Genomic DNA, 16261 nt, shown 5'->3' on the forward strand with positions numbered 1-16261 from the left:
GAGATCCATGATTTAAAATAAATAATCAGAGTAGTATATATTCTCTTACAAAATGACAGTGAGTATTTTCTTTCAACACACTTCAATTAAGAAGATATCATGTTGAGATAAATTCTTAGGATTAACACCTGGCTGAGCAATGTTGACATTTTTTTTATTATTATGAATAATAATATAAGCTACAACAGAGGGAAAGAGACAGGGACCAAAAGTGTAGATAAAGACAGTCTACAGACAGACAGAAAAGGATTACCTATACATGACGGCAGGTTGTTGTCCCATGCCCTTCTATCCCCAGTCATGCACTTGAGTATGCCGCTGCCGTGCAGGGTGTAACCTTGGTCGCAGCCGAAGGTGATGGCACTTCCAGCAAAGTGACCCTGGTCACTGACTTTGAAGCCGAACTGGGGCACACCTGGATCATCACAGTGGGAGAGCTCAAAGCCTGGACGAGCACGATTGAGAGGCACAGGATGAGGAGAAAAGGGTGGAGAAGAGAAATCGATGAAGAATGATATAGTAGAAGGACCATGAACACATATAAACACAGAACTCTTTGTCACCAAGTTCACTGAGAGCAACCACTATGTAAACCAGTGCAACATTTCCATTTATTTGTATTGTAAAAGAGTTACTGATTAAGCTTTGAGAAATAAATGTGAGTTAGGGGCTGGACCAACAGTCACATTATATTACTCGGCAGTAAAAGATTCCTTTTGGACACAGAGCACAATTAGATGTTCACAATTAAACGTTCAATTGAGTGTGGGCATTTACCACGACTGAGAAACAGCCCATCCACTCGTAACACTTCTGGGTAATACAAAGGAAATAAAATAAACAAGCCACAAAAACAAGGAAAGGTCGCAATAACTCTTTAGCCACAATGTTTGAACTTGACCATGGCCGTTATATGTATTCTTCTCTTTAAGGTACTAAATGTAAGTGTTCTACTATGCAGCAACAGTGGCCGCACATAAACCCAGCAGTGCTGATTTACGGGCTCTTCTCACAGCGAGGTCCATGCCCATGCCAGATGTTATGGTAGTATTACAAGTGTCATGCCCAGTATAAATCTCCAGCAGTTACTGCTCACATTTAGAAAATTACCTCCACGCTTTTGGTAGAAGAGTCATGAAAACATGATCCTATTCCATGTTCTGATAAGATTTAAGCAGCCCATATCACAACCTCTCCTTGCCCTCATGCTGTTCATACATCAGTCAAGCCTCTCCGATTGAAGAGACATTTATTCAGGTGAAAGACCAAGCTGAGATTGCACTTTGAGATGGATAAAGAATGCTGGTTTACACTCAAAGCCATTTGCCTTGTGCAGTGGAAAAATAAGAAACGAAATGTAATTACGTGATACTTAATTATGGCTAATTTTGCAACTCAAAAGGCACCTCGAAATTAAACCAACATTTCTTCTGAACTAATTGTGGTAACATTTAGATGCTGATGGCAATCATTTAGCTTCTGTAAACGACTACATAGAACTGATTAATGTACATTTTATTATTGTTTTTTCAGGCCTGTCAGGTAGCAAAACCAAAACCAGGAGTAATGCTGAACTGCACTATAGTCAAACTGTTATTTCATGTGAGCTATAGTATAATTGCCTGCACCTGGCACACTTGGTGTAATAATCAAAGACAGAAAATTGCCTGTGTGGACATAGTAACTGCAAGTTAGCTAAAAACTTTTTTGCTTTCATACTATTCAAGTCAAAACAGCACTTGGCCCCGCTTCCATTTTCACTAACTATGTTGAATTCTACCTTAAAAAGCCCACTGGTAGACGAAAAGAATTTGGAGAGCTCAATTGCAGGTGAAACAGAAAAAACACTTTAAATTGGACTGCAAAATGCAGCGTCACCGAAACATTCTCTCGTCACAGTAATAAATTAGAAACGGTTAGCAACAATACACAGTCAGCAAGCCAATTAGGGGGAGAAACAAAAACCCATCTATTACTGGCGCACTTACAGCAATGATCCAAACTTTCAATACATGCAAACGCACTAACGCATACTATATGTAGAGGTACAGAGTATAAAGAGTACATACACATAGCTAACGCACACACAAACACACTGATTTCAAAACAATCCCAACAATAATTCACCTGTTTTAACAAGGTACAGTTAGGCAGGCATGGGCGCTAATTGCACGGGTGGAAGGCAATGAAAAAAGAGGGACAAGGGATTCACATAAAGAGAAGCAGGGGGAGGGAGAGGGAGAGGAAAGAAAAAAGGCTAATTTCCCTGCAGGAATGGCACAGAAACACCATGCTGTGTTTAATGGATACCCTGACAGTGAAAGACACAGTGAAGCTGGATGAGGGTCAATTAAAATTTCCTTTAAAATTCTGCTACTTGAAAATGCCTGGCTCCTGAATTGAGGCTAAATTCAGTCATTTGGAAAAGCTTTAGGGCCCTCCTCCCCCAGGGAAATGAAATGTGACTCACTGTGATATATGAGCCGGAACCCCGCTGCTGTCGCTTCCTGGTCAGAGTAAAACTCAAGCCACAGATAGTTTGAGGTGCTGGTAAGGGACAGACCTTGCATCGACTCGCCTGTGTACGAGCCAAGGAGCTGGGCCGCACCGTCTTTACCATCATACACCTGATCAGAGACAGAGAAGAAGAACATAAAAGAGAGTTTAGCTTTTCATTGAGGATTAAATACCCACGATGAAGTAAAATAATAATATCAAGAATTGAATATTAAAACTGAAGAAAGATCCACAGTGAAAAAGCAGCTTTTAGTACCTATCCTCTGGTTTATATGGCACATCTTCTGAAAACCAATGTCTTAAATGAGATGTAAAAATTTGATTGGAGTGACCATAATTATCAACCAATATTATATTAGAACTAAATGCAAATGAGAGTAAGAGTAAGGTAATAAAAAATGTTTTGCTTAATATAATTGCATTGTTTTCACAGAAATCTTTATTTGATCCACATGCCTAATGGAACTAATTTGTTGAAGAAGCACCCTTTTAAATTCCTACAAATTTCTAGCAGCAAATTTATTTATTTTTCCTGATTGAGATCTCTGAAACAACAAAAAATGAAATACATGGCTCTTCCTTTGAAATACTGCTGGGGCCCTCTCTGTCTTGTTTTGTCCCCCCCCCCCTTTCTTCATGTCAATTTAGCTCTCTAAGCATGTCTTTTCACATTTCCGATTGTTCACAAAACGACTAAGTACAAGAGATTACTGTCTACACAACTCCAACCCCAGATACACTCATAGTAGGCGGCAATGATCTGTTAATTGGAGCATTAGACAACACATCTACATCCCAAAAAGAGTGCATTCCAGCTGTGAAGTGGAGACTACATAGTCATTTGCATCACATTTGTGGTGCTTACCAAAGCTATTACAATGCCCATGGGCAAGGAAATGAATCCCTTCCTTCCCATAGGAAAGCTGCTGCTGCTACTATTGTTTGGCCTTTGCTCTGACTTTCAAGACAAAATAATTCTTCATTCTGCCTAGAGCTTTTTTCCCCGTGTGGTGTATAATACAACAAGCACCAGGACCTTGTACTTAAACATTAATTTAACAATGACACTAATAGATTTGACTTAGTTATTAACCAAAGCCCTGTGTTTATTTGTTTTATATTTTCTGTCAACAAAGAAAAGCAACTGCATTATGTCCTTACCTTAAGAATGTCACTTTGTGCAAGTTGAAAGGTGCCGGCAGTGATGTTGATGCCTTTTCCCGTTTGGACATGAATGCTGTACACACATTCGTGGCTGTTGTCATAGTTCATTGGATAGTTTGGTGACAAAAGAACTCCCTCGTTGTTGGAGACTGTCGATCCACATTCCGCTGCAAGAAAACAAACACACAGAAATTTATAATTCATTTATTTGTTTTACTTAAAAATAGGAGGATGCCTACTTTAAAACTCATTACCAATTAAAAGAAGTCACTATCTGCCCTTCATAAATATTTTTGCTATTTGTTTCCATGCACTGTTATGTAACAGTTACGTCATCATAGCACTCCTTTATCACAAGGCTAATTTAAGGCTATTAAATTAAGGCTGAGACAGGGTCTCTGACCCCATGGGGTAAGAGTCTGAGGTCAGACACATACACAATGTAATTGCAGCAGTGACGTTGGAGGGTTACAGCAGACGGCGTTAGAAATAAAGGGGTGGTGTCCCCTCATGCCCTTTTTGGGTGTGCTTGGCCTGACAGAACTTTTTGGGACAAATATACTAGAGTTGGTTGCCTATTAACATTTAATTTGCGTGAGTCTATGAAAAGCAAGGCTCCTCTCTCAAAACATGTAAGTCTACCAACGACTTGCATATTAATTTGAAGACTCCGTGTTCCTGATATCTTTATTTTTTAAACTCAGACCTGCTGAAGCCTCAGTTGCTACGTGAGTGACATGAAAAAGCTGTCTAGCTCAAATCATGGTAGAGAAGTGAAAAATGAACCCTTCTTATCACATGAGAGAGAAATGCAGGGCGACCTGATCATTTATGATTACCGTAATTGAGAATGTTTGCTTGTTTTTGTGTCTTATCTTTGATGGATAAAAAAACATTTTTTTCTTAACAAAATGTAAGGTAAAGTGATTCCTGTATGTTTTAATGCCGTTTTAAAGATGTTTAAGGATTTTTAAATATTATCGGCATAATATTGTGAATTATTTTGCCCAAGGTCATCTTAAAATGAAACATTCATATCATCCCATGCCTAGATGGAACTGGTTTAAATTAAACAATGTCTCGCTACAAAATGACTATCTCTTGCGTCAGCTCTTAAAATGTGCAAGTAATTCATTTGAGCTTCTCTGAGACAAAAAAAAAAAATTCAGTAAGGTGCTATTGTCACTGAACTCCTTTGCCTTAACCTGACCTTGGAGCACCCTTCAGTGGAGTAGAGTTATCAGAGGATAGTTTTAAAGGGGCTTTATTTGAAATTGAGACCATATCTATTGCCTCTCAATGGCTCTCAACATGGCGACTGCTGAGTCGGCAGGTTAGCAGCTAAATGTGCTAAAAGTACAAACAACGACGCTGACGGTCATCCTGAATGTTGGGAGAGCGACTTCATTCTCTGCTCAAGTGGACATTAATCCACTACACATTGCAAAACTTACATTGTAAACAGTTTTGTGCAGCTTTATTAATGCTTTGAATATTGTTTATAGCACCTTTCTTTACCTAGCAATTCTAAACAGTATTAATTGCAGGTCTGAGCTTTTAATGTTGGTCTACTAAACTCAAAACAATTCCACTGAGTTCTTGAAAGTTCATATCTGTGACGAATACATTTAAAACATAACATTGGCTAGCATTGAAAAATTCTGCAGTACACATACACAAACAGGAAAGAATCGGAATAAAAGCAGCTGACCACGTACCCACACACCTTGGCAGAGGGGCACTCCACATGCGCCGGCCACCTCCCAAGCACACTATCTCCCTCGCCCCCTGCAGACGGTATCCTGTGTTGCAATGGAACGCCAGTGAGTCACCAATGCCAAACCTGGAGCCCGTGTGCCACCCGAACCCAGGCGTCCCGGGGTCCTGACAGGGTTCAAGATCGTACTCTGCAAACAAGATATCCAAAAGACATCAATTCATCATTATTACTCCATTAGAATGATTTGTTGCTTATTCTTGCCAATGATAATAATCCCCAAGGAAATTAAAAAAGTCTGTTCTCTTGCTCTCGTCAATGAAACTCTGAGTGCATGTTCATCCAAAGCAAAGCAGTATCGTAGCTCATGGGGATTAACGGCCTTGCTCAAGGACACTTCCTCAGGTTGGGATTCATGCCAAAAGCTTGAACTCTGGATGAAAGATGAGCTCTCTATAAACTAGGCCACCCTGCATGGAGAATTATTATATATGGGCTGTTGGTTGCCTTATCATTTAAGATGCAGATGTCACTCAGGCCGTATAAGAATAATAAGGTCTTACTTCCAGTAGCATTCCTCTCACGGAACATACTTCGTAATATGCAGAACTAAGTACAACTATTGATTTCAACACGGCACAGCATCAGCATCCCACCTTAGGATGATGTGGCCTGACAGCATTGGCAATTTTTGTTTAATCAAAGGTCACGAAAAGGTTAAAAAATGAATTCTAATCAAGAAATCTATAGATGCTAATTACAGAGCATGGAAGGACATACGCACACACACTCACAAACTCAATTTCATGAATATTCATGGCTGCATAAGTTATGCTTCACTTCAGCGAACAGCAGGCAAACATTTAGCCAGCATGCTCATGAAGCAGTCTCTCTCTCTCTCTCTCTCTCTCTCTCCCCCTCTCCCCCTCTCTCTCTCCCTCTCTCTCTCTCTCTCTCTCTCCCTCTCTCTCTCCCCTCTCTCTCTCTCTCTCTCTCTCTCCGCCCTCTCCATCAACCCTGCTCACTCAGCATCACCATCTGTCTCATCTCTTTTCCTCTCTCACTATCCTCCTCCCCAAGCCTCCCATCTCCACCTCTCTCTCTCTCTCTCCATTCCTTGGTATCTGCATGGGGGCCCATTATTTCCGTACACCCCTCCCACCCCCTGCACTTTCCCCTCCGTCTCCTCAGTCCTGAGGAAACTGACCCACATGGCATGCTTTGATGATCATTCCCATCACGGTCGGACAGCTTCTACCTGCGTGACCTCGTTGTTTCTTAATTATCCTCCTCTGATCGGCGCAGCCTGAGGTTTGGTCCGCCTTAAGCCCGCTCACATTCTGACCAGCAGATCACTCCTCACGTGTTACTTTATGCGCTTTAGAAAAGCTTAGCAATCCTCTGTCAAAATGTTTCACTTATGCCTTCTAACCTTTCTACTTTACAACTCCACCCAACCTATTTTCCGCATCCTCTCTCCACCCAATTCATCTCCCTTCCTCTTTTAAAGCTTTACTTACCCATCCTGTCTGCACACCTACCAATACTCCCCCCCCCCCCACCTGCCTCCTACAGACAGAACCCCATATATGCTGTCATACCCGAGAAGGAGATGTTGAATCCCTGCAGCGATATAGAGAAGTCAGAAATGAAGCGTAGCTGGGCCTTGAAGTTCCCATATAGGCCGGCGTTAACTGGTGAGGGCCGCTCTGGGCCGGTGAGTCGAGCCAGTGGCTGGACGAAGCTGCCGTTTTCTGTTATCAGAAGGTAGTCATGATGATCCTCCAGGTGGAAGGAGTAAAATGTGAATTGAACACCTTTGAGGAGAAAATAGGACCCAGCGTGAGAGGAGTTCAGGAAAATACGAAGAATCATTGATGGCAGCTATAGAAAAAGGCTTTGAAGAGAATATGTAAAGCAAACATTTGATGTTTTAATGTCAGTACTGACCCATAGGGTTATGAAATGGATTTGCGGTTTACATTGTAGGACACAGAATGAAATGTAATGCAACAACCTCAACCTGAATGTGACTATTATTCAATTTTAAAGTAAGATATATATATATTCCAAATGTCATTATCATGATTAAAAATCAGTTGTATAAATTTGGGTTTAGCTTGCTGAAACATCCATCTGCAGAACACATTTTTCATTCATTAAATAATAAATGCTTTAATCTTTACAGCAGCTGTATGAGAATACTGAAATAATCCTACTAAAATGATCATACTAAAATGAAAGGGAAAAAAAAGAAAATCGGACACATAATAAGGGACACAAAAAAGATTAAAGGCAATTTCAAAGTGCAAGTGAATAGCAAACTCAGAGGGGAAACTAAAAAAATTAAAATGATTTTCACAGATTAAAACTATATGTAATTTAAGAAGCAGGGCCTTTCCTCCAGCCCATGAGCATTAGTCAGTTTCACTTTACCACACTGTGGTCTGCCCATCTTGAAAACGTGACGACAACAGATCTCTAACTGGCCTAGCTAGCCAATTATACAGATTCACATAAGAACAGGCAACATAATCAGAGACAGAAAATCTGCTTCAGCAGCAAATACAATTTGAAATAGTGTTAAGGTTGTTCAAAATTATACTAAATGTTACATCAACACAATTTTTTTTACTTTTAGGTTGGAAAACAAGATCTAGGTCCGAACACCCTGCTTCTATTTTCTGACTGTAACTCAAACCCAAATGCATCTTCATTCCATCCATGATGGCCAGTTGGCTGCTTTTCAGTACAATACGCACACTGCTTTTTCGGTGCCATCTGTTGAATCTGTTGGAATATGACTCTATAACGTCCTCCACAATGTTTGGCTCCCTTGATAAAGAAAGTCCCAAATGGCCATAAAATAAATAACAAAATGAAATGATTGATTGTGCTCTGTAAAACAGCAATTATATTACAGAAAGTCAAGCCAAATGATCAATTAATCAAGAGCCATTCCTGTGAGGGGGCATCCCAATATTTTAATATAGTTGATACGGGATGTTGGTAATTACTGAGTGGAATAGTTACATAACTGCCATCCCTAAAGATGAATGTGTCTTCCAGTCAGTGGCCACAGGATAAAAATACTTGAGGAAAAATCAGTGCCATGATAAGAGATTCATAATCCTTATGGCATCACCTGTGTGTGTAATGAAAACTATCTAAAGAAAATGTATATTATGTAACACATGGACTGTAGTACAATGTCTAATGTGTAGTTTTGATTAACACCCTAACCTGTTGACCAGGTGCTGATGCAAGTATTGTACCAGTAAGTTTCAAACCTTTTTCATGTTTAAATAATTAAAACAAGTGTGTTTCTGGGAACTTCAATCTTAAATGGTGATCCTTTGACTTCATGGCTTTGGTTTTGCTCAGTCTCGCTGTTTAAATTGAGGCCCTGCCTCTCTAATCATATTTAAATTTATTTGAATTTGGCCCTGATCAAAAATGTGATGTGTAATAGCTTATTTTCATCACTTACAATCTATAATTAATCAAAATTGTTTGTTCTGCTTCACCGTTTTAGTTGAGGTCTAGTTTACCAATTTTGCAGTTTTTGATATGTGTATATGAGGTTTGATTGCTAATTACCCCACACTAAATTAATTTGGCATTTTTGAATAATTTACACCGTATTAAGCCCTGTGTAGAATTATATTAGGTTCAGTCAATTAGGCAATTTTCATAATTTTGAGTTACTTTTATCGGTTTTCAGTTTTGGGTGCAATTGAGTGTTATGCCTCCTGTTATTGTTGAATTCTAAAGGACCTGTGTACGAAATAAAAAGGATAAAGCTGTTGATAGGAGAACATGTGGGAGGTTATTGTTATAGTCACTAAAAATATAAAAAACTGGAAAAAAGAAGAGCAATGCAGTGCAGTTAAAACAAGGTTTGATTTGTTGGTTTGTGTTATTTGGGGAGGATTGAGTGATGTCTTCAGGTAGTCCACCTCTTTATTGCACACCTCTTAAAAACCACATACACATATATAAACATCATCTTGCCATTATAAGCCTAGTGTGTTATATATGTGTACAGTTAACCGTTCCTACATGGCAAGAAAAACAATTAATGAGTTTAACACAAATTTAAACTTAGTGGCAGAAATAAAAAAAATACTTAATTTTGCTTTTGTCATTTCAAACAACTCAGAGTGGAGGGATTGCTGATAGGTATTTTTCTGGATTTCAACCATAAAAAGGTGATGGTAAGGAAATTGAGGTGCCACAACAAGATCCATTGGCAATGTACTAATAGTAAAATATGGCATTTCAATGGGAAAGAAAATGACAAGACGGTAAAATACAGGGATAATACAGCTACATGCTATTGAACTGAGATAAGCTCAGTGTGCTTTTCAAATGATAATGAATTGGAAAGTCTTGGAGAACTGGTTACTGATCACATAACTGACAGTGAGAGCTGCGATAATGGAATTAAGCTAATTAAATAGAGAATAACATGAGAATAAAACTGAGATCCCAGATTTGTCTTACAAGGTGAACCACTGACACGTCGAAACAGTTCATTAAATGAGCTAGGTGAAAAAAATGAGTTTTAAATGCTATCCAACTGATAATTGTATAAAATCAGTGCACTGTACAACATTGGCTCGAATAAGTATAATAAGTGGCAAAACTGTTGATGAGAAAGAACAAATTTAACTCTCCAATACTGGAACGTACTTTAAAAAAGGAACCATACAGTTAACTCTTCAACGAGTGTAATATTATCCCTACACATATTCTGGATACTTGCCAAATGAAATAAAAGACGTGCATTTAAATGATCTTTGCTTGAATCACTTCTTACTTTATAATAATAAATCTTTGTAATGTTCTTGGAATCTGTTGAAGAGGTGTTGTTTTAATTTATAGCTTTATAATTTGGTCATTGTGAGGACTATTGAATGTCAGCGTGGTAAGGAGGACTATAGAAGTAAACGCACTGCAACTGAGCTAGTATGGGAAGAATAGTGCAAAATAAAAATATTTCAAAAATCAATATATAGTTCCCAAACCATTCAGTATACGGTTTAATACCAGAATAAAATGTAGTATGCATGGTATGTATACTTATATGTTGGAGAATGTATTATTTTAAATGAGTAAGGTTTTCCTACCTTTTCCATGGCTGACTTCTACGGTCCATGTACAGTTTAGAGAGTTAGGATACAGCTCCGGAAAGCCAGGTGACAAGATGATCCCCCCAGGTCCTCTGATATCTCCACCACATGATGCTGAATAGAAAAGGAAGATAATGAAAGTTACCTGATGCTGGAGAAAAAAAAAAGAAGACATTTTTAAATGAACCAATAAATCCTTCACTCTCACCAGGAGCAATTTAAATGAATAATGCATTTGAGTCATATCACATCCTGTTCTGCTATTTTTATGACTACCTGTAATTCTGCCAACACAATGTTTTTTTTCTCCTCTCCTAACCTGTCCCACTGCCAGGGCAATAAATTATTCATTAATTCCGCTACCCATCCAAACTTTCCACTCCTATGGTACCTTAAACTGAAAGGCTTAGTCAGAAAACGTGATAATCCATTAAATTTACTTACAATTCACAAGAACCGACAAAAGCAAATCCAGTGGTTTAGAGCATCAGGCTTTATTTTGATTGTGATTTCAGAGTGATTTTGAATTAATTCCAAAAAGAAACAATCAGCCCAGTGCTGCATCCAACTACTTTTCAGGTCGGTGGGATAATCCAGTTGCATCCAACCGTGTAGAGTAGTTACAGTTGCGGTGATTGGGAGTGTTTTCTAAAGCGGTAACATCATTGCCAGCTCAGAAATATGAATCTCGTGCATGTTGATTATTGATTTTACTGCCAGAAAACTCCTTATCTCATCAAAGGGAGTTAATGAGATACATCTCTACCCTCACTGGCTGCCGAGCACCGGGAGGTTAATGCTAGATCCGTTTGAAGGTTAAATGGTCCAATTGGATATTGTTCAAACCTGCAACCGTTTTCTGATGCCGTCATTGTGTTTTAAACTAAAAGGTTATATCACGTAAAGGGCACTGTTTGTTTTTTTAAATAGCGCTGATGGAAATTTACAAGCTTTGTTTCCTTCTGTCTTTAAGTACATTTGTGTGTTTGTGTGTTCTTTTGCTTGAATGCCCTGAGAGTGGTGTCCTTACAACCAAATATCTGGATACCTTCTTAAAAACAGCAATTGTTGACAAATATTAGAAGTAGAACTTTAGTGCATATTTTCAAAGTAATGCATGTCAGATGATGTTTATGGGGGAAATCGCTGAGATGCCTGAGGCTCCACAGCTGCACACACCCACCCCCCTCTTATCCTCTCTCCTACCACCCTTGGGCCCTCCAGCAAGCAAACCACATCAAGGCCCGAATCCTTCCCCACCAACAAAAATTATATCAAATATTTTATTAATGAGCCAAAATTACATAAAGTCATTAAAAGTGGATGAGTACGCTTGGCAAACGATCTACTTTAGAGGCTCCATAGGCAAAGAGCCAAGGCATTTGGCACCATTCTGGCACACACCTATGCAAGAAAATGCTCCACGCCATGAAGTACATTATCAGGACGACTGATGGGCTGAAGCTGCATAACACAGCAGTGTGTCATATGCACGGTATGGTGCCCAATGCCAAACCTTGCATGTATTTTATTCGTTATATTCTTTCAGCCGAGTGATCCGTGACTTAGAGACATCATTTATGGTTTTTGCATCGCAACAATCATCGCCACAATTGTCCTTCAGTGAGCTTCTAAACAGCAACAATGAGCCCAACTGTACAAACACAGCCGGGAGAGGGAGATTATGGGAGATCTCACAACTATCAGGGACATGCTGAACTTCATGCTTTGAAGTTGAGCATAATCTGTCTTCAGTATTACATGATTCATCGCACCCCGAGTAAGTTGTTCACACGAGGACGGGGTCTAATTGTTGAGTAAAAAGCACTTTGACAAGCTTATGTTTGGTTAGTCAGACCTGCTGTAGGCTAACCCATAGTCACTTATGTTTGTGTCGTTGTCAACAGGGCCATGTTCTTTTTTATTATTGTTTGTTTTGGAGGTTTGAGAATAAAACATAGCAATGGTAGCAGCTGCAGTAGGAACCGAGTTATCTTTTGAAAACCTAATTTAGAAACCTCTTGCCAGTGGCAGCGTCCCATTTGGCCTAAAGACTCCAGACTATACAGTTCATTCTGTGCAAATGGATCCTTTATGTGTGTTTTCTCAAAATAGTGCTGACATCCTAATGAGCTGATGTGATGCTGTACAAAATTCAAATCAGTGCTTCAAGTCAAAACTGGGTCAATTATTAATTACCCCTGAATGATTCTTAACATACATGTTAAAATGCATTAAGGACAAGAATTGTGCTGTTCGTAATGGTGGTTCAGCTGTAAGGTGTTCAAAGTGCCTTATATTATGTCATAGTGTCATACAGCGTAACTTTAAGACCATACAAGCGAAAGATGTTTTATTCAAAATAGAGCTTACAGATATGATTAGCATTCACTCAAAAATAAATTGTGCGGTCATGGATGAGACAGAAGCCTCAGCTGGAATGAACTGCAAAAAAATGTTACGTTTCGTATGCGTACCATCACAAGTGGGCAGTGGGTGGCTCCAGAAATGGTTCTTCTCACAAACCAGTGGCTCGTCGTGGCTCAGCCTGTATCCGGGGTCACACTGGAAGGACACCGTGGAGCCGATGGACAGGTCATGGCTTAATCGTAAGCCATTCACTGGAATACCAGGATCCATGCAGGAGTATGTGTCCAATGTGACCACTGGTGAAATAAAACCAAACAGATTCTTGAATATGATGCGAGACAATTGTACATCCTCAACTTGGCAATTCAATCTTAACCCATACATTTAATTTTAATAGTAAGTCCTCTTTGTTTACCTTTAGGTAGCGTCTAGTTTATGTGTTAACCTATAGCCTTGTGGTCGGTTACTGTGACTGATGATAATTACCAAGTAACACATCTACATTGTGTAGTGACCAAACTATGTACCAAGTTCAGCAGTTTTCTGCAACTGACTGGATGTTTTTTTCAGATGTCAGATCCTCCTCAACCATTTAAACAGTAGAGTAGGAGGTCTGCTCTCGCATATACAAAAAAAAAGTATGACTGTCAGGCTACAGAGGTATATTGAAGCCATACAGCATTCATGAAACATGTGATGACTATTCTATTTTTGCAATCAGCAAACTTTCTAGGCCACATTCATACAAAAGAAAGAGAAGACAGAACCTTTTGATGTCATAACAATCACAACAATGGCAGATCTCGGGTTGCAAACATAATAGAGAAAGGAAGGTTTTCCAAAGCAAGTGATTTTCTTTGACTTTTATTTTGACTTATAAATTTCAAAATGAATGCTCGCTCACACTTACCCAAAAGTGGGAAAAAATATATTGCATGATGCACAAAGGGGACTGAACCAAAGAAAATGACACATTTCAGACAACAGCAAAGGCTGTTTTATAATAAGACTTTGAAGAAAAAATGAACTATTGCATTGACTGCAGGGTGTCTGATTTTCTGTCAGCATAACCTTGATAGAGTTGTTGGTTCCTCTGCTGTTAAAAAAACAAAACAAGGTTTCGTCTTCAAAGTATGCTGGTTTTTGATGCACAAAACATATGTTGATTTTAGGCATTGACTGGCAACAGTTGTGTAAGCAGTTATCAAGTCATTGGTTGAAAGCCTATGCTAAACTGCAGTAGGATTATCAGAAGCTATAGTTTTATTAAGCAGTTTTCTGTTTTCGCAAAAAAATTAAATGAACATGTAAGCATTTATTCTTATTTATGTTTCTCACTGGGAAATGGGTATGGTCTGTCTCATTTATTAATCTATCTTTCCATATTTCCAGAGCTCTTAAATACCAAGCCAGTAATATATAATTGGAAACTATGGAAAGATAGATAGATTAATAAACGAGACAGCCATAGCCATTTCCCAGTATGTGTGTGTGTATGTATGTATGTATGTATGTATGTATGTATGTATGTATGTATGTATGTATGTATGTATGTATGTATGTATGTATGTATACATACACACATACATAAATATATATATATATACACACACACACGTATATATATACATACACACATTATTATTTATATATATATATATATATATATATATATATATATGTATGTATGTATGTATGTATGTATGTATATATATATATATATATATATATATATATATACACACACACATACACATATATACTCATATATACATACATATACACACATTCATATACATATACACACACACACACACACGTATATATATACACATACACATATACATATATTATTATTATTATTATTATTATTATGTATGTATGTATGTATGTATGTATGTATGTATGTGCACGCACGCACACATATATGGACAAAGCTGCAAGCTAGTTATCTCATTTTGATCTCTTTGGAAGGTGTCTTGGTTCTAGTCCAATTTCTGGTGCTTGAGTAGTTTCAGGTGATTGACTCTGTCAAGGGACTTAGACATGTCAGCAAATAGTATCCTGTTCATTGTGGGATGTCTGGCATCACTGACTGTGAACCCAGCATGAAGTGCATTTAAAGGGTCGGCACCCAATGTGAAATTTATGTAAAATTGCATCCACTACAGATTCAAACAGCACCAGATACACATGCCCTCAGCAAGTCAAACAAATATTGTCTGAAAATGTCCAGTACCCTATTGTTAGTAATTCTGATCCATTAGAAAACGTGTAGTTCTACTGCATGGCAAGCAGGTGCTGCTTTTGGCTTTATATACAAGAAATGACACAGTTAACAGTGTAACAGAGTTATATTATGTGGTTTGTGTGCTATAGATTACAGTCATGAACATTTATAACTTATATAACAGCCCAGGACAACTGATTATTCATGCGTGATAACAAGGCTCTTCCTTTGTACTTCTAGTCCTCTGTAGTAAACTTGTCTTGCTCTCCTTGAGTAATACGTGATATTTTTAGTATGGAAACACACTAATATTGCCTGAAGAAGAGGATTCATTGATCATTGCTGGTACTGGCCTCCAGGGTGCAGGAATTTGGTGGGAGAAAACAGACAAAATAATAACAAAAAAATACAATGGTTATGAGTGAAATTAGAGAAAACATACATTGAATATATGGGCCTAGATATGATTTGATAACATTTTGTGGTATTTTTTGTAAAATAAATAGTTATCCATTACATACTGTACAAAGGCAACGGTATGCAGTGTTCCTGTGTCTCAGTTGAATCACAGCCTAATTCACTACAGCCTTATTTTGTAAGACCAATTTTACAAATGAACAAGGATGGGTTTCCCTAAAGTATTTCAGCAATAAGATGTTTCCTAAATTGCAATGGAAGAAGCTAATATGATCTTACTGTTATTGCTTTTCAATAGCCTCATCAACAAAAGAAAAATGCACTTGAGAGTGAAACATAATAAGACAAAGGCACTTGTGGTCTGCTTTCAGTCAATAATACAGACATAATAACAAACTCTGTCTTATGAAATCACATCTGAGTGACAAGGGTAATGGTCCTCGTGAAAACAATCATGAAAATAGATCACACTATATCCAGAGTATTCATTCTATTTCTATTTGATTTTTCAAAGACTACCATTCCATGCATAATGATGTGGAGAAGAAAAAATTGTAAACAAACTCCCCGAGAGCACAGGATTTTACCCAGGTATACACAGTATTCGATTAAGTACCTCTGAGAGCTAATAGTTCTCCTCCCTAACTCAGATGTTTTTAGTCAGTCTGTGCACAGACAACCTTCCTCCACAAGCATGCACATTTAAACTCT

At 38.3% G+C, this 16261-nt stretch overlaps 1 protein-coding gene across 1 annotated transcript in view; it reads right to left on the reverse strand.

Moving 5' to 3' along the window:
• LOC129110230 (CUB and sushi domain-containing protein 3-like) overlaps positions 1 to 16261 on the reverse strand; it is a 211891-nt gene that overhangs the window by 119112 nt on the left and 76518 nt on the right. Inside the window, exons 18-24 of the mRNA XM_054622416.1 lie at positions 13011 to 13199; positions 10531 to 10647; positions 7000 to 7215; positions 5400 to 5588; positions 3679 to 3848; positions 2471 to 2627; positions 254 to 445 (exon numbers count right to left, since the gene is read on the reverse strand). Coding sequence (XP_054478391.1) covers positions 254 to 445; positions 2471 to 2627; positions 3679 to 3848; positions 5400 to 5588; positions 7000 to 7215; positions 10531 to 10647; positions 13011 to 13199 — 1230 coding nt within the window. The remainder of the gene's footprint in view (positions 1 to 253; positions 446 to 2470; positions 2628 to 3678; positions 3849 to 5399; positions 5589 to 6999; positions 7216 to 10530; positions 10648 to 13010; positions 13200 to 16261) is intronic.

Source organism: Anoplopoma fimbria, chromosome 20 (genome assembly GCF_027596085.1).
Source record: "Anoplopoma fimbria isolate UVic2021 breed Golden Eagle Sablefish chromosome 20, Afim_UVic_2022, whole genome shotgun sequence".
Taxonomy (NCBI): domain Eukaryota; kingdom Metazoa; phylum Chordata; class Actinopteri; order Perciformes; family Anoplopomatidae; genus Anoplopoma; species Anoplopoma fimbria.